This window comes from Tupaia chinensis, unplaced genomic scaffold, assembly GCF_000334495.1.
Source record: "Tupaia chinensis unplaced genomic scaffold, TupChi_1.0 Scaffold147534_1, whole genome shotgun sequence".
Taxonomy (NCBI): Eukaryota; Metazoa; Chordata; class Mammalia; order Scandentia; family Tupaiidae; genus Tupaia; species Tupaia belangeri.
This window is the reverse complement of record NW_006207386.1, coordinates 128,039-148,008: the sequence shown is the minus strand read 5'-3', so window position 1 is coordinate 148,008 and position 19,970 is coordinate 128,039. Positions and strand designations below refer to the sequence as shown.

At 36.7% G+C, this 19,970-nt stretch overlaps 1 protein-coding gene across 1 annotated transcript; it reads right to left on the bottom strand.

The window, feature by feature from the left end:
• Positions 1–11,883: 11,883 nt before the first annotated feature.
• LOC106734037 (interleukin-6-like) lies at positions 11,884–15,847 on the bottom strand. Its single transcript, XM_014584739.1, has 4 exons — positions 15,755–15,847; positions 14,571–14,681; positions 13,485–13,628; positions 11,884–12,051 (listed from the first exon to the last, which is right to left on the bottom strand). The coding sequence occupies exons 1-4, from the start codon at positions 15,845–15,847 to the stop codon at positions 11,884–11,886; spliced, it is 516 nt and encodes a 171-aa protein (XP_014440225.1).
• Positions 15,848–19,970: the final 4,123 nt, after the last annotated feature.

The window sequence follows — 19,970 nt, the reverse complement described above, 5'->3', positions numbered from 1 at the left end:
CATAAGGGCATTGATAATCTATTCCATGAAATTCTGCAAGAAAAATTTCCAAACCTAGAGAAGCACTCAAAGATCCAGCCCCAAGAAATACAAAGGATGTCAAATAGAATCAACCCAAGAAGGTCTTCTTTAACACACATTATAGCCAGGTTTACCAAAAACACAGACAAAGACAAGATACTAAGATTGGCAAGAGAAAAACATCAAGTTACCTACAAAGGATATCCCATCAGGCTAAAAGCAGACCTCTCATCAGAAACAATGAGAGCAAGGAAAGAATGGGAAAATATATTCAAAGCATTAAGAGAAAAGCAATTTCAGACAAGAATACTGTATCTAGCAAGACTATCTTTCATGAGGGAAGAAAAGACAAGAACATTCTCAGATAAATAAAACCTGAAAGAATTTACCAGCAGCAGACCAGATCTCCAAGAACTTCTCAAGGGAGTGCTATATCAGGCAAATTAAATACAGACACACAGAAATAAGAGTTCAAAAACTAAGAGAGGGGCCAACTTAATCATAGGGAAAAGTCTGGAGTTAAATATTATATTCCAGAATTTAATCAGGAAAAATTGAACCACAACAGAAGATAAAGCTATATGAGACTGAATTGGTGAAGTATAATTTTATGACTTTTGACTAAAATATTGCTGATTTTCTTGTAGACTTTATTATCTCGTTGTAAGGATTTGTGTCCTGTCTTGAGATATGGATACGTTCATGCACCTATCATTTGATCAGAATCCTGTTTCCTCGCTTTAAGCAAAGTCCTTTAGCATTTCTTTGATTTAAGTTAAAACTGGTTTTCTTAATAGTATGAAGTGAACTTGCTATTGAAAGTAGTTAGATTATTTAAGAAATTGTGTAATCAATAAAATGTGAGTGGGAAAGGAATGGAAGACAATTGTAGGCTACAGAGATAGTGTGAGAAAAGGGTGGAAAAGGACAGAGGGTCAGAAATAGGGGTAAAAAAATTCTAGAAACTAGAAATGGAAATTTTGTGATAATAATATACATGATTAAGCCACTATGCAGTATATTCTGGGTGGAAAATCACATTTTGTATGCTGTGACGATGCTTAGGAAAGTAATGTAAATTGAGTTGAAATAAAAGTTTCAGAAAAAAAATAAAAACCTATTCGATGACTGCAGTATGATACATAGCCCCAGCTAGGTGCTTCTTGATCTGATTTTCATTCTACTCATTGAGGCTTATGCTTAAAGTTGGACTTGTGTTCATAGAAATGTATATATCAGCTGTGCTTGCTATGAAAATAATTAGATTAATTAAGATCTTTAGTGACTCAATAAAATGTGGGAGAAAAACAGTATAGAAAGCAAAAATAGATACCAGAGACTGTGTGGGAGAAGAGTGGGAGATGGCAGAGGGTAAGAGATAGGGAATCAAGGATGAGGGGAAAAAAACCCAAAACATATAGGAAATAAGAAATGGAAAATTATTTATTGACGATAACATGTATGCTGATGTGATTGTTGAGCTAATATACAGTATACTCTGCATGGAAAATCTCATTTTATGTTGTAATGATGTACAGTGAATGAATGTAAATAAATAAATTTAAATTAAAAAATAGAATATTCCTTAAAAAAAGTTATATATGATTAGAACTGACAGTGTGGCCAGCATGGTGGCTAAGGTGGCTGGATCCCACATGTTCAACTAGCCAGTTCAAATACTGGACTCCTTGGTTTCATAAAATGCACGTAGCAATTATGCTCACATGCCAAATCACAAAATGAGGAAGAATGGTGAAGATGTAATTGTCACATGACCTTCCCCACATGTGAGGAGTGTGCTTTCTCACGTTCCTTCAATCTGCCTGTGTGTTTCTTTCCAGTGTGCACACGTTCTGCATAGAAAATAGAAAGAAAAAAATGTATATCTATATTTATAAATATGTATATGTATATTACATGTGTACGTATGTGTGTATATATATATACACACATACACAATAAAGAGCCTCTGAGTCCCTGTGTCTTGTTGATAAAGGGAGTAAGTTCCCTCATTTAAGATCCCAAGTAAAAACCCAGCCCAGGTTACCAAAATCACACCAAGTAAATGTGTATAGGTACCTATAATCTAGCCAAAGAGGAGGTATGAAGGAGTTGGGGATTGAGGTATCAAAATGTCTTATTGAAGAGTGCTTTCTCTTTCTCCTTCTCTCTTCCTGTCTGTCTCTATCTGGTAGACATAGGAACCTTTTGAAAATTTTTTTACAAAGGCAAGAAAATAAATATCATTCACAATATAGAAAGAATGATTAAAACTCAACAATGAGAAAAATCATATATCAAACCAAATATCTTAACAGAGACCTCACAAAGCAAACATTTATATAGCAGGTAAAATATAAAAAGATGTTCCAATTCACACATTACCAGGAAAAGACAAATTTAAACAATAATGAGATACTACTACATACCAATGAAAATTGATTAAATCCAAACACTGAAGGTACCATGAGCTGATAATGATTTGGATTGACAGGAAATTTCTTTCCTTACTGAGAATACAAAATGGCCCAAGTTGGCCCATGACTTTGTATGTTCAAGCAGTTTTTTTATGACTGTGTGCTCTACAAATCCTAGTGTAGGCAGTTTCAAAAATGTGATGGGTGTCTGTGCATGAGAATTCAAAGCTTGACAGGGTTGAGGAATGGAGGAGAAGGAATTACAGTATGACCATGCCACATTGAGGGGTTCATATTCTGTGCTTCTCTCTTTCTCACTCTCTAATCTTCTCCCTGGAAGAGCAGGCACTATCAGACCATTTTTCAGATGAGACAAACAACAACTCCTGAAAACTGTTCAGGATTTCTTACAAAACTTCACAGATTCTTTCATATGATTCCGTAATTATGTCCCATGGTTTTTAAACAAACTGTTTGAAAGCATATGTCCACAAATAATTATAAACGTTCTTATCAGCTTTATTCATCATTTCTAAAACTTAGAAAGAGCCAAGATATCCTTTGATAAGTCATGGATCTATTAAACATTAATTTTGTTTTCAATTTTTTTTTGAGAGGTTTTTGCCATAGGGTGTGTGTGTTCACCAAACAGACAGAGACAGAGAGACAAAAAGTGAGAAATCACCCACTAGGGGTATGGCCACGCCGCAATCCCTTCTCCTCCATTCTCCTCTTGGGACCTTGGGCACGCATGCACATGCGCCCAGCGTGAGTTTTAAGCCACCGGGTTCGGGACGCAAACCGCGGTCAACTACATGGGAGTTCAGCGACATAGCCATTACACTAACTGCTGATCCCAAACATTAATTTTTAATAATAATTTATTTATTCTTTTCGATATTTACTTTTTTAAAATTCACCAGAGAGAGATGGAGGAGAAAATTTGGGAAGCAAGCCATCAGGTCTGAGTCTCAAACCAATGTTGTCATGTGGGAATCCAGTGCCTTAACCACTTTACCACCTGCTGGCCCCAGTCAAGGATATATCAAATGAGATACAACCAGACAATGCATATTGTTTTGCACCAAAAAGAAAGGAGCTAGCAATCCAAACCATGACATGGATAAAATCCAAATGCACATGACTAAGGGAAAGGAGCCACTTGAAAGTCAACATAGTGTGAAATGCTAAGTATATGACATTCTGGGCAAGACAAGCTTATGGAGCAAGTAAAAAGATCAGTGCTTCTCAGGAGTTGTGGAGGGTAGGATGAATGGGTGGTAAATGAATTATTTCTAGGGCAGTGAGATTACTGTGTATGATAGCAGAAGGGATATAGATGCCATTATGCAGTTTTCCAAAGCCATACAGCTACATTCAAGAGATGGCCCTACATTTGGGGGAGGGGTAGGGAGGCAAAGGATTAATGGCACAAAGAGGTGTGGTATTATCTGTTGAAGATATTATGTAGTTTTATCAACAGTACTAGGGATAAATGTTTACCTGTTGAAATATCCATTTTGTAAGAGAAATAATAATGTGATTGAATGTATGGAAGAAAACGAAATGAAAAATAAATAAATAAATAAATAAAATGTAAAAAAATATTTAAAGAGATGGCCCTAATGTAAACTATGTTCTTTGGGTGGTTTTATTGTAAGAAATGTGCCAATCTTATGTGGGATACTGATTACGCAGGTGATTGTGGGTATGTGTGTTGGACGTTTGCTTGTGCTCAATTTTGCCATGAACCTCAACTCCTCTAAAAAATGTGGTCTATTTTAAAAAGAAAAACTGTTAACACACTGTTACATTGCCACTTAGATGTTTATAACAAGGATCCTTTGTACATCCTTTGCAGACTTCGAGTGTGGTGTAGGTCCTGGCTAACATTTGTTTCTATGAGAAGTTAGTATCAAAATGAAACATCTTGGACTTGGGCAGTGACTCAATGTTGCTAAGACTCTGTTCCTGACTGTCTGAGGCCTCATGGGATGGGTTTGGATCTTGGTCCAACCTAAAACTCTTTAGTTCTGTAGTCCCAGTTTGAGATGTCAAAAATCACTCTCTCCCTCTCTCATTATCCTTCTCAGAGATTACAAAGTTAATAAAGAATTAAGCTAAAAATAGTTAGTTCTGCCTAAAGGCACAGTGGTGAAGTAATGTGTAAAAGGAGAAACATGCCATGTGGCTAAAAAGATTGGAATCCTGGACTTGTCAGCCTGAAAACAATGTCATGTACAGTTATGGACATTACCAGGATCTTGACGTGAGAGGATGGGGGATTATGGCCTCATTCAGCGCTGTTGGAAAGGTTCTTTCTTTCTCTCTATCTCTGTCTCTATTTCTCTTGGCAAACATATGCATCTGACATAAAAGACATAAACAAAATTCCTTTGAACTCTTCTAAGTGTATGTGACTCTTCATTTTATTCGATTAATCTATTTTTTTTTGTTTCTGCCTTAGGGCTTGTGTGCTCACCACTGACAGAGAGAGAGAGAAAGTGAGAAGTTCTCAACCAAGGACTATGGTCATACCACAATGCCTTCATCAGTAGGTAATAAACCATTTCTGTGTCCCAGAAATGTCTTGCTTCTCTATTTTTTCTCCCTATATTTGTTTCTTTATATATATATATATATATATATATATATATATATATATATATATATATTTAACATTGGAAAATGACTGTGTAACTTCTTCTTGTGTACTACATAGTCCCTCAAAAATTTTCAGCCACTTTTTCCTTAAATATTTTATACATTATTATAATTATTATTAAGGCTTTTTTAATTATAAAAAATCTATTCTCATGTTGATTTCAAGTAACATGGAATAGTCACTTATAAGGCCGTCAAATTCTGTAAATTCAGAAATTACTGATTGAGTTTGAATTCATTCTCACTAAAGAGTCCTATATATTCATTTGAATAAACCTTTTATTTCTCTTCTGTAGGCCACTGTGTCTCCAACCTGTTACTCTAAGTAATCCTGGAACAACCCTCAGAGTGATGACAAACCATGTTCTATGCAGGTGCTCTACCCCATCCACAACCCCAGCACCTGAGTTGCTCAGTTGTGTGTGTTTGGGTGGATGTAGCTATGGGCTGCGAAACAATTCACAGACTCAGAGAGAAAGCAGAGACAAAAGTGTTTATTTACTTTTCAAGAGAGGGAAGGAGCCAGATGTAGAGAGTTGCATTGACCCCAAGGGTAAGGGCTGTGGGCCTTCACTGGGATTATAAGAAAGGAGGTTTTACAGTTTGGGGTCAAAGTGGTCATATGTCTGTTGGTCCTCCACATCATCTAGGTCATTTTGCTATTTTCTCTGAGTATCATTAGATTTTGGGCCACCCATGAATGTCACCTTCTTTATGTCTGAAAGCAAACCTTAGAAAAAAAACAAGGTAGCCATGTGCAATGAAGCCAAGAGAGGGAAAGCCAACCTGGAGAAAAGAGGAGGGAGGTAGTAAACAACATGCCTAAAATAAGAGGAAAAAACATGCCTGAGGGTCCTTGTGGCATTCTTGGAGGCCTGGAGCTGTGATCATTCCTTTGTTTCACTGATAATGACTTTTTGTTCTCCTCTGAATTTTTTATTTATTTATCCTTATATCAGGAAATTTTGCAAGGCAGTGGAATCAATTATCATTACTTTAACATATTACTAGAAGTCCCCCAGCACAATATTCTTTGAAATTGTTGAACACCAAATTAGCTGGACTTTCTCAGGTTTGTTTTGGCCCCAGAGAGGAGGCAACACTGGAAACTAGTGAGAAAAGAGCAACTGTGAGGAGAGGTTGAAGAAATCTATGTGGAATCAGTAGAGGATTTAGCTATTGATCTCACTTGAGGCTGGTGATGGTGCCTAGAGAACACCCATATCCTATGATTTAAATGAGATTCATTTGGGGACCTGGACAGAAGATTCCTAGGAATTATTGATGAAGAAACACAAGAAAAAACAGTTGCAAGAGAAGAGAAAGAGAGCTTGTGACTGGAATTTGGCATTTCATACAAAGATGCACCCCATATCTGGCTCTGTTACATTGTGTGAAGAAGTAAAAAGTCCTTGAAATTGCTTTATGGGCAGAAGCCTATGGTTTTCTATAGAAGTTGAATTCTTGATTTTATGCATATGACTGAATTATGTCTTGGGACTTGGCAGGCATTACTGCTTTTTTTCTTAATCTTAACAGAATATTTGACTTGTTCTTTTTTTTTTTTTAAGTTGCTTCTTGTCTCTCTGCCTATCTTTCAGCTTTCCTTAGTTTTTCTTTGTTTCCTTCTATATGAGCCTGTCTGATTGAGAGTGTTAGACAACAATTAATACCTTAAACATAATCTTGGCATTGTAATTCACCTCCACCCTCAGCCAGCTCTGTATTATGGGGACAATCATGACCAGGGTACTAGAGGAGGTCCCTAGACCCAAACATAGAACCATCATTAGTTTATGCTAGTATAGGGTCACAGTCTATCATCACAATCCAGACCCTTAAATTTCTGACTCTTATCTTCAAATTCTCAATTTCCATTCTCTCTTGTGTCTTATTTGAAAAAGTAATGAATTCTAAGAAGTGAATTACTTTTAGGGCATAGATCTACCCATTAAAGCTCTCCATCTTCATGGAATTTCACACTCTGTTAATATTTTACTGGACTAGTTCCTCAATAATTTTAAAGTTGATACATATGCTAAACAAATATTTCATTGATTTACATCTCAAAACGTACTTAGTCTACCAAACATGATGGAAAACCTAAATATCTTACTTGAATATTTTTGGTCACTTGCCTTCATTTAAATGTTATGTCATGATTTCTACATAGGGGATACATTCGACTTTGATTATAGATATGTATTCTACATATATGTATATATATACATACACACATATATATAATTTCTTTTTTGAAAGTATATAAATTATGCGGCCTTTGAGAAGTATACTCCAGAGGGAAGCTCACATTTTAGTCCCCTACTGCCAGTCTGCCAGGATCTTGGACAAGCATTTATGTGCCTGATGTATATTCAGGCCTATTAGAATGGAGATCTAAGCCATAATCAGCATGTGTTTTTCTCCACAGTTTAGTGTGCTACCAATTGTTATTCAGAGGCTAGGCCAGAGTATAATTTCTGTATCAAGTTACCATTTTATACCATTTTAACCTCACCTATGTCAGTTTCCTATGCAAATTAGGGATCATACTCTCCAGTGGCTCTGACACCTTCAGTTTTGAGTATTAGTCCTAGGAGTGCCAAACCTTGGTATTAGGGTAGGTATAAACTCCTGCCCTGCAGTAATTATTCACTTGAGGGTACCTAGTGTAAATCAAGTTTCCATTCATAAGAAAGGCTGTTGTGTCTACCTTATACTCCCCCAAGACCTATCAGACTCTTCTTATTTAAGTCCTTCAGATATATATAAAATATTCAGATTCCATTACTTAGCTCTCTTCCTACTAGTACGCTCTGGTTTTTCCATCATATATCTACCTATTTCTCACTATTAAGGGAAGCTATTTTGCTTAGAGCAGTAGCAAGTGAATTCTATAAATCATGTGCTCTCTCTAATCATTTTGATAATAAATCCAGATAGTTTACAACTTATGAAGATTTGATTGATAAATTTTTTGTCTTTATGATGGTACTAAGCAAATAAACATTCAGAAACTAAATTTCAAAATTTGAAATTAAATCCTTCCCTGGGTCAGTGATATGTAGTACAATACCTGTCAATTTTTCACTTTCAGAATGATATTCAATAAAGTACATTAAATATTCAACACTATTTAAAATAGGATTTGAGTTAAAATATTTTGCCAACTGTGGGCTAATGTAAGTGTTCCTAACACAAGGAAACTAGATAAACTAGATTGTGATATAATGTTCTGAAGGTTAGTTTTATTAAGTGCATTTTAAACATATAATGGCAACTTCTAGGACATGAGTATATGTTTTGTTTTATATTCAAAATCAGGCTGTTACAATACAGAAAATAATTTGGTTTTCTAAAGAAGCCTCTGTGCAAAGATAATTTCTAGGCATTTAGGTATAAATACCCTAATAATCATTTGAGATATGGAGGCACATAGTGAAAAATGAATGACTGAAAATGACAATGGCATTAGTGTAGTGTAGGAAAATATTACCCACAAAAATATTATGGAAATTTGCATATATGGTTAGTTTCTAATGAGAATTCTGGATTCTTTATTTTGGTTTGATATTGTATTTTATTTCTGAATATTATTTCTATATTTCCCTAAGAGAAAAAGAACAGTTGGTGGCAGTGAAGGGGAGAAGTTCTGTAACAAAAATATAATTTGCAAGAGGGAATCATGAAAGATCAAGAAAGTAGAAAGAAGAAAGCGAAAAATAAAAGTTATAGTATCACAATTTTTTCTCTGGTGTTTTCCAGATTATATTATATTGTGTAACAAAATGTGTAATTGATTAATAGGGTTCCCAGTGGATGTAAATGAAATATGAAAAAGACAAAATAGTAATAAAGAGAGATAAAAAAATACTTCCAATGGTAAAGCATGAACACTGGTGGGATCTAAAAAGTTATAAATCTGAAATGCAATGCTCAGACAAGTAACTGGAATTGAATCATAAAGAAAAATTTTCAAAAGCACTGTATGTAAACCAAAGTGGGTTTCCAAAGATGTTCCAATATCTAAATGGAATGCAATAAAGGGAAAACTGGAGAAACAAAAACAAAGACAAATCAAATATAAAGTGAAAAATAAAATGGCATATCTAAGAGTTAAGACACCAACAAGAAACAAACTATAAATGATTCAAACACACACCGAAAAGACAGAAATGCACATAGCATGCTGATGAGAAAAGTAACCCAAGTACATATTTCAGGAGAATCTCATTTCCAAATTTCCAAATTCCATTTCTAGGTTAATAAGAAGGAATGGAAAATATGAAGCATGTGAAACTTAATTAAAATAGAGTGATGGGAAAGTACTGTTGAGCAAGGAAAAGTTGTAAAGACTGGAAGGTCTGTTACACGATGATCAATGAGTTAATCCACCAAGATTAGAGCAACACCTGGTGTGTGCAAAAACAACAGAAGTGTTAGATATGTGAAGCAATAACTGATAAAAATAAAAGGAGAAAGAAAACTCCCGAATTCCACTTGGGCACTTCAATACCTCTCTCTCAATACTCAGTGGAACAAGCACAGTGAAAAAGAATCAAAGATATGAAGAATAACACCAGCCCTTTTAATCACCTGGCTCTAACGGACATTAACAAAATCTTTGCCTATCAATGGTAGAATACATATTCTTTTCAAATACCCATAGAACATATATCAAGATAGATCATATACCATCGCATGACACATGTCGGGTCATGAAGTGTGCCTGAAAATAGTTTAGAAAGACTGTTGTCATACACAGTATGTTATCTGACTACAATGAAATCCAACCAGAAATAGATAGGCCTTAAATAATGGATAAATCTCAAAACACTGGGAAAGTAACCAACACACGTTTAAATCATAAATCTGTCAAAGTGAAAGTCCTGGTAGAATTAATAAAGAAAAATGTATCAAGTGTAATGAAAAGGAAAATAAGTTTATGAAGGTTTGTGAGATGAAGCTAAAGCAGTCCTTAGAAGGAAATTTGGTGCAATGAATGCCCACAATGAAAGGAACCACAAAGATTGTGTGAGTTTTTCCTGAATGATGATTCAAGCTTTGGTTATAAATGTCAGTGGGAATCTGAAATTGCAATATATACAAAGCAGAGGGTGCCCATTAATGTTTGACTGTAAACGGGCTATATTAATACTTTTTGATTCTGGGAGAACCTAGTTCTTATAGACCTTGTTAATAATGGGCTGTGACCTTACCAATCAGCTGGGCACCAAAGAAAGCTCAGATATGCTGTGTGTTCCTGTCCTGCAGGATTACTCTACTTCCTACATGTTTTCCATCTTTAATTAATAATAAATGTGGCAGGTACCACAGTGTATCAGTGACATGTATCACAGAGGAAGCCACATCCTACTTGATTGATCAAGCTTGATTGCTGGTCCCAGCAACTTGGCAAAGTAGTTGGACAGATTTTCTGAGAATCCTAATGGGCTAAATAATTGGTGTAAAAATATAAACTTACATCATGACCATTATTCTTTATAGGGTGCTTTCTAATTCTTGTCTATTGTTCACTGTACTCTTGCCTTCCAGAATTGTAAAAATAAATGAATCGATTTAAGGTGCATTAGTTAGAGGTTAAGCCTCCATAGCAAAGATATCCCCAAACATAGTTGCTGAAATCACATGATATTTTATTTCCTTACTGACACTCCATTGTAGTGTAGACTGGTGAATATAGTCAGTTCCATGTGATCATTAGATGACTGAAGCATCAATTTTGTCTTTACTATGCTCTATAGCAGGGCTCTTTAATATAAATTTCTATAATTATTTAAATGAAGTATTTCTGCACTGCTCAGCTTAATACCCTTTAGCTACATGGAAATTTGGGTCCTTAATTTTAATTTAATTTGATTTAAATTTTTGAATTTAAAATAAACAGAAGTGACTGCAGTGAACTAAATGAAATCTTCAAATATGAACAGTTTTCCTTTTTTAAAAATAATAAGAGAAAACATATGGGAGGTAGGAGAAAAAAAATATTTGTAAAAGTTTCCAATATAGCCGGTTGCTACTGCCCCATTCTCCCAGTTATGGTACAAAGGAACACAGATGCATGGCACTGTATCTGACCTGCTGGAGTTAGGCTGTGAACAAAACACAGACTTCGTACACACACCAGCTGTAACACAGCAGAGATCTGCCCTTCATGTCACAAGAAACTGGACTGTATATAGCATCCATTGAATGGCTGAAGCTGTTTACTACCTTATTTACATTGTTTCATAAAAAGGACAAGGATTATAAATGGAAAGCAGCTATTGAGTTATCAGAAAACTCCATTTCTGACCATTTCTTCAAGTGATTATAGTTTTTGTCTTTTTTTTGTCATTATAGTGACAACTTATTTATGATAAACAATACATTTCATACACAGGCTTCATTGCTGATTCTTTTAACAGATGGGATTTATTGTCATATTAATGATGTAAACATGTAGAAAAAGCAATGTTTGTATTTCTTTTAAAAAGTACATAGAAGGTAGGGATTAATTTCAGGTAGGTCTACACATACCAAGAATAATTCATCTTTGAAACAGAGGATATTTGACCTGAATTGCCACATTTAAATATTATTTAAAACCTTACCCATAAAATATTTTGAGAGGCACTTTCCAAAACTCACTCATGTCAGTAAATTAATACAAATTTTCCCATTCAAATATCAATACAGGAATAGTGTTTTAAAGTTATCCCGTCTATTTCTGATCATAGGAAGGAATGTCGTTGACATAAAACAATCTGAGTGGCATGCCCTAAACTATGCGAGAAACCCTCATGGTGTACTGCAGGAACTCCTGAAGGTCACACAGGATGAGGCGCATGGCGGTTTTCTTCTCCCACCCAGTCAACTCATTTAGCATTTCCGCCATGCTGGCAGTTACCTCTGGGGCAGGGCCTGTTATATCACATGGACAAGATACCTGATGGGAAAGATAGCAGAAGGATTGTTCACATGCAGAAAAAATTCCTTTGTAAGGGATAGGTGTTCTAGGAGATAGGAAGATATGCAAATCTGTGCTGACTGACATGATGGAAGCTACTGCTCTCACTGGCTCAGGCAGGGGAGGTCATTTCCACAAGCCCACACTGCATAGGGCCCTTTCGCAGCAACTGAATTCTAAGCATTCCCCAACTTCTCTGCCACAAATGACATGATAAGCATCAAAAAGGATAATCTACTGTGATACTTATTTTCTACTCCATTTCTGAATAAGTGCTTGGCATAGTAGAAATTCAATAGATAAAGAAGGTGTAGCTCTAGCCAGTTTAATGGATTTTTCTAGGTCTCTCAATAGTACACTTTCTCCTACAAACCTTTGCCATCTATTAGGCATCTGTTGGGAGTCTACTGATCTGATGATATATAGAGGATGGGAAACTCCTTTCTGGAGATCTAAGACTATAGGGATAAATAAATGTGGAAGGCATTGTGCCTCCATGTATGTCAGCATCATTGGCATCACCATGGAGCCTTTTAGCAAAGAAACTTTTAGGCCCTCTTTAGCCCTGCTCAACCAGATTGGTCATCACAGCAAGATCCCACTGGGAATGCTGTTCATAATAAAGCCTTAGAAGTGCCGGTGGAGGAGAAACCACTAGAAATGGCAGAGATAGAAATAACACTAAAGTTTTCATTCCAATGCCCTTCTGCTTGCACTTTGCTTGGCTCATTCACATACTGCCCCTCAACCCTCCACTCTCTGCTATTTGAATATCTAGCGTTTGGGGACAAAACCCTTGGTACCTCCTCAACCAGCCTGTAGCCTTTGCCTATAACACAGCAGTAATACTGTAATAAAAGAGAAAGTAGCAAAAACTGTTGAAGAAATCTTAATGAACACATGTCACTAGTAGTAATTTAAATATTCATATTTTCTCTCCAGCTCTCCAGCCTTGGCAGAGGAGTTAAAGGGGCTGGAAGCCACATTATTAAACCTGCAGTTCAATTCCTGAACCTGCAGCTTCAAAAACAAGCCAAGCAGTGTGTGTGAATTTCCCATCATCAGGATGGTTAACAGTAATGTGTTAAAATATTACAGTAGAGTATTTTTCATAGGGGCTACCTCCTCTCCTGTGAATGAGCAATCACTCTGGATATGTTTTTGTAAATTGGTCACTAAAAGTCATATCTCTTAATCACTTACAGTAATAAAAGAACTTTTCAGAAGAGATCCAATACCCGTTCCAATAAACCCATTCCATTTTAACTACCAGAAGATATTTCTCAGTCCCTTTCATGGACATGAAGCTTTCAATTTGAAACAATATTGCACTTGTGATATATGGAGGATGGGAAACTGCTTCCTGGGACCTGTCTTCCCTATACGTAGGGATGAAATGAGGAAATATTTACCTTTTTGTGCAGGATATCAAAGAGGGCTTTGGTAGCAATTGGCAGAGCATTAGAGCTTGCCTTATTATTAAAATTTTTCTGGAGGTATTCCAGGTACACCTGAAACTCCAAAAGACCAGTACTGATTCTTCGCAGGCAAGTCTCCTAAGAAGAAAGATAGTAGAAAATTTGGTATTACTAGGAATTAGAATCCAATTTAAAAATTAAAATTCTTATACTTCAGCATCTTCTTTCTCTTCCTCTCTAGGAAACATCACGTATCTGTTCAACATCGTGTTGTGTGATGTAAGACAGCACTAATTTAGATAGCTGCACTGTCAGAGAAAGCACTTTCATAATATTATTAATAACCCAACAAATAACAGAATATGTCAAGTAAATCCTTCTCTGAGACTCTCATTGGGACCTTTCTGATAATTCAGTCCTTATCAATGTTGGACTGACCCTTCTCTTTATGGAATAATTAACCATGTGAGCAGATCATCTGTTCATCTGTGCAGAGAATGGTGGGGAGAATGATCATTGAAATAAGGACATGTCTTGATCTATTCAGATGAGTCAAAATTGAGAAAACAGTCATAATAGTCTCACAGAGTAAGAACAAGTTTAACCTGCAGGCATTGCTAGCATTCGACAGCTGTGAAAAATCCCAACTATGTGGAGGAGTGGGGTCTAATGAAGGACATTTTGAGAAGGGATACAGAGGTAGAGCATTGACGGGATGGGGAGGTGTGGTGTTATCTGTTAAAGATATTTTGATCAACGGGTCTGGGGAGAAATGTGCACATATTGTAATGGTCTCATGGTAAGCCAAACAACATGATTGAAAGTATATACAAAAAAACAAATAATAAATAATGTGAAAAAAAATCCCAACTAACAGAGACATCTCTGGCTATGAGTTTCCTAGAATTAATCACGTTTCAAAAACTTCAGGGAGGCTTCATTGTCAAATTTACATGTGTTCTGATCATTGTATCCAGTTTTTGTTGCCTGCCTAGGTCTCTATTTCTGTAACAGCAATTGCATGCATAAGAGAAAACTTTTGCCTATGAAATAGTGAAAAGGAATGTGATGAGTTCATACCTTATCAAAAGTAGTGTGTAAGCATTTGTCCTGCTCAGTCAGTTTTGGAACATTCATATTGTTTTTTGACAATGCCACCTTGCTTTTGCAGATGTCACTTGGCTCATCGAACTAGGAGTGAACACCAGAATTCTTATCATATTAGTATCACTAAGACAAGCTCCACCCCAGGATCAATTCATGTTCTAACAGAGGCAGAAAAGCTTAGGAAAAAATGAAGTCATAACCCATTGGCATCCATCTAAGAAGATTCGACTGGAGCATAGAGTACTTGCTTTTAATCCCATGTTCACCTGTGACTTCAGGCTGGTACTTACTCTAAGTTACAGTTCCCTTATCTTTAAATTGGAGTCATAAAACTCATCCCTTGTTTAATTTCTATTTTGATTCAACCTCATATTTGTGTAACTCATTTGGAACATGGTAGATATTTCATGTATGACAGCAATTTGGGTGATAATGGGGTGAAAATAGAGTAGACATTATGGGTCTATCTGGAAGGAAGTTTGAGATTATCTAATCTAACTCCACAATTTTAAAGATGGAGTCTATATTTGTATACAGAATTCCAGAGAACATGAAAAGTGATCTTACAGTAACTGTCCTACAGTCCTGGCACCTAATCACCTTTCCAGTGTTCTTTTACTTCTACCGACTGAGTCCAAACACCTTGAATTTTGAGTTGGTACAAGAATTAACCTATGCATGGTTTTGCCACTTTGAGGGCTATAATCTGAGTCTATTCTATAATATATAGAATCTATATATTATGGGGAACGTCTTAGGGGAGACCTAACTGCAGGACTTACGTATCTGTAAGGTCTGCACCTGTCCTGAGAAATGGAATGCTTATTTTAGGTGGCACTTTTTTTCATTCCCCAAATGTCTGATGGAATAAAGATGGTTTATAGACATTCTTTTTGATTACAGAAAGGTATACCCAGTGAAGCAATGATACTTGGATCATGCCAGGTAAGCACCTGAAATCCCTAGGTGCTTGCATCAAAACTCCATATAGTCTATTCAACAAAGAAAAGCTTCCTGAGTGCAGCAGTTAAGATAAACACACAAAAATCTAGTCTCCCCATTGTAAAGCGTAAATGTAAGGTGCCCAAGAAAGCAGCAAATTCTAATAAATGTTAATTATTAATCTATATTAATATCCTATCACCAAGCCTGCTCACCTCCTCTTTCAGGTTATCGATTTCGACAAGAAGAGAGTTAATGAGTCCTTCAGTTTTCTCTGGTTCGGTGGTGGTGGTTTCAGAAGTAGCCATTGCTACGAGCATCCCCAGAAGGATGGGACCTAAAGTGACTGTACCCAAAGGAGAAATAGTGAGAGTCAGTAGGGCTTGGGCTGTATATGCACAACAAGGAGGCCTTTCTAGTTCTTGGACACTTTTCACTACCACTCAAGGGCTACACACCCCTCTCTCTCACACAGGTGTATTCAAGTCTATAGTTTTCCTTTACTTACTTGTAGAGAAGAAGGTCATTGCTGGGCTCCTGGTAGGCAGATGGAAGTCTCTTTGGTCCTGGTCGACTCAGAGACACAATGAGTCTCAGGTATTCTTGGCCTCATATATATTGGGGTTGAATCACGGATCTTGAGATGCCTGTGGACATTCTATATTTGATAATCATCTTTGTTGGCTGGTTCCATTGAGATCAGGGCAAGTGGAGTGAGTAGAATCCTTTTGATTGTGTAATACAATGTTCATTAGCCTCCCAGGTATTCTGCTCTCTCCCTTTGGTTTCAACAAGTTCATGTGCCCTAGGAAAAATAATTTGTGAGAAAAGAAACAAAAAATTAAAGAGATAGAGTAGAAAGTTCATGGCATAGACAGTTCTTCCTCAATTTATCTTCCTTTCTCTCAGTCTTTATTTCCCCTATGCACATTGCCCCTAGACAAAATTTAAAAGAACAAAGAAGGAAAAATGTCTTATGGCAGGAAGTTCAAATTTTTACAATAATTTTCCCTTTATTGTGAAACATTAATTGTTCAAACAAACAAGGTCCTTTGAGTTAGGTAACTGGCCAAGCTTCTCTTGCACCATCAACTTTTACAAAATCTTCTGTTAAGTGTTTTTATGATAGAAATCCCCATTGCTCCCTGTGCATAGTTATTACCATTATTCTAACACCCAAATGTGGCTGTCTAGAAGAAGGGGCCTGAAATAACATCATGTTTTGTGACCATGGCAGCTAGAATAGGGAGAGTTGTGTGAGGGTGGTAATCAATATTTGTGGGTCCACTTGGCGTGACAGCACGTGCACCAAGAACATTCTAGCATGCATCTTTTTTAATGTTTGTATCTTGGGGGAGGGAGGGATATGCTGGTTAGGAATGGGCTTACCTTACTTTAAAGTCTCAGTGCAATGTCCTGAATTCTACCATGAATATCAATGAGTTTTCTAGATGGAGATGTATTCCTCATTAGGTTTGTGACTCCTCTTTTTTCTCTTAATTTTAGGATTACATCAAAACTTAGAGGAAGTTTCAGTTTAGAGATTTCTCATGGGTCTCCTGTTCCAAACTTTCCATCTATTTTACTAAGTCTAAAACACCAGAGAGACTATGCTCTCAGCATTTTTACTGAACCCTTCATTACCGGATTGTGCCATTGCAGATACTGATTGAAGTGACTGACAGCTGGGACAAGTATTATAACTGAGCACATGTGGGGAAAATATATAGAAAGCAAGATGGCTTGGTTTTCTTTATCACCTCCTTTATGTTTGACTGGTCCTGACAGTGTGTCCCAGATTACCATTCCATGACTGCTTCCTCCACATGATCACAGTCTTTACTGAGAATCAATTAATACATTTGAGAATAAGAAGAGAAAGTTACTTCCACTCCGTACTTAAGCTTTCAGTAGAGCAGGAATATCCTGAGAAACTCCTGGGAAATAAGAGGGAATTTACTGGGTATTAGGGTACTTGCAGTTTCTTTAGGGATTTATTTTTAACTTCACAGGAATTCATGAGAAGATTTCAAATATAAAATGTTTTAAAATATTCTAGGTCTGAGTTCCACTGTGTTGATACCAAAGGTGATGGCTATAGGATATGTTCCACTTTGAGAAATTTAATAAGGACATATGGTATTTCAATCAATTAAATTATGGAATCACTGTTATTGTTATTTTTAATTTTGCTTTGGGCACGTGTGTTCCACTGAGACAGAGAGAGAGAAGGAGATACAGGGAAGGTGTGAAAGCACCTCTCAGGGGTGATGGTCATGTTGCATTCTTTTCTCATTAATCTTGTGAATATGGACATGCACACACATACATCTGGTTTGATTTTGAAGACAATGATGAATTGCAGACTGTAGTCAGCCATGGGTGATATGGCCACCTAGCCAACACGCAACCTGATGGCTCTCTATGTCTCTTTCTAAAGAATCAGCTCACCTTGCAGGACACCTAGGACTGGTTACTAAAGCTCAACATTTATTATGTTCTGTAGCCTTAGCTTTAATTTTCTAATGTTTTAGGATGTCAAAAAGCCAGGACATTTTAGCAGAGAAAAAAAAACAAAAAAATATGTCATGAAGTTTCTCACAACCCAATATTTCCTGATGTCTTCGTGTTGTGACTTTGGTTTTCTAAATGGAGTTTGGTGAGTGTGAGCTTGACATATCACCTCCTTATCAGGGAGGACCACAAATTCCCTGTTGTGTTTCTGATGAAAAACTGTGTGAGAAGCCATCTGGGCTAGTCTCTCTTTGTTTCTTTGTGTGATGAGTTTCTTTGCCCCTTCTCTAGTGGGATATTGCAGGTAAAATTTGAAGAAGTAGGCTCTCTGGGGTAGTGAGTTAGAGTGCCCCTCCTTTTATACACACATCTTCACTCCTCTTCACATTTTCTCCAGGCTTGCTGATGGCGGACTTGTCTTTCAATAGCCACTGGTTCCACTTTATAATTTGGAAACATCAATACATCTACCAGGAACAATAGATTGTTTATTCTTAGGAATTGATGGAAGCATCTTGATTTCTCTAAAGATCACAATTCTCTGAATTCCCAGTCATAGGTAGAAACTAAGCATGCAAAGTATTTGCTTTATTCCACACCCTTTTCACTCAAAATTAAAGTAGTAGAAAGAACTTCTATTAGATTACCATATGTAATAAAAGACCAGGGGATTTTGCTGGGTGACCATCCTGTATTTCACTTTACTTCTTATATTTTGTTCAAACATTTGTTAAAGGAAGAGTGTCCAGGTCTCTTAGAACTGAGCCTCATATATGTTTCTCAAGGCAAGTCAAATTCATCAAGGTAGATAGAGTCTTTCTAGTCTTTATGGTGGACAGGTTTTTATAAAATATGTTGAACAAACTGAGCACTCTGTAATTTTGGGGCTTTGTGTTAATCATTCCTGAAAAAGGGGTAATTGTGGTTTGATTGAAATTTTACAGAAGAATTGAGGTCCAGGCAAGCAGGACAAAGACTCTGGGGTAAATTCCTAAAACTATTGTATTCCATGTCATCTGTATGCATGTGTGAATAGCTGTGTGCCATAGACTTCAGAGTCCTTGTCTGCATAGCCAGCATAGACACTACTCCAAGGTGTTCAGTGCGATCTATGCAAGGGTGACCTTAGAGATCAGGTTCCCAGGAAGCATCAGATCACAGCTGCTATCATTTCTCTGGCTCCCGTGTAGCTATCCCCTTATTGCTTGCACTCCATGGAGTTTCCTTTTGGTATTAAATCTCACAAGGGTTCTTTGAGGAGATTGTCCTATATATTCTACCCTGGATGCCATGGTGCCTATTTGTGAGATGCAGTATGGTTGAAGTTTATTGACTGGTGGGGGGGCATGACCTGCTTTTCTGGATAGCTCGACATGTGAGCAAAATATGTAGCATTCCCTATTCTCAAAGGTATTTTGGGCATCTTATGCCCTAGCTTTTACTATTTATTTTTTCATATACTCTTATCCTCTAAGATAAAGCTACATTGTCAAGTGTACTTCTTCTAAGATAATTTTACTCCCTCTAGGCCCAGTAATGCTACTAAAGATCCCAGGTATGTAGCCTAGGGAAAGGCCTGGTGGCAGAAGGAGATGTGGGTCTCTGATGGTTTCATTTCTTCCTTTCTTTTAAATGAGAAGTTTCTGCTATTGGGAGATTGCATTCTCTGGAGTCAGAGAGACAGAAAGTGAAAAGTCATCCACCAAGTATGCTCCCCACACCATAATCCATTCTCTTTCATTGTCTTCTTGGGAACTTGAATGCACATGTACATGTCCCCAGCTTCAGTTTTAAGTCACTGGGTCTTGGACTTGAACCATGGTAGACTATGTGGGAATGCATCAACATTACTATTTCTCTGGTCCCTGGCAGTTTCTTTTTTACTATTTTGTGGACACTGTTCAGTCAGTCTTATGA

What these genes read in the sequence shown, in the direction of transcription:
- LOC106734037 (XM_014584739.1), bottom strand. Translation starts at nt 15,847, where the DNA reads ATGGCTACTTCTGAAACCACCACCACCGAACCAGAGAAAACTGAAGGA. An exon ending in TACACACTACTTTTGATAAG is followed by an intron (nt 13,629 to 14,570) that starts GTATGAACTCAT and finishes CTTTCTTCTTAG; the next exon opens with GAGACTTGCCTGCGAAGAAT. An exon ending in TTGATATCCTGCACAAAAAG is followed by an intron (nt 12,052 to 13,484) that starts GTAAATATTTCC and finishes CTTTCCCATCAG; the next exon opens with GTATCTTGTCCATGTGATAT.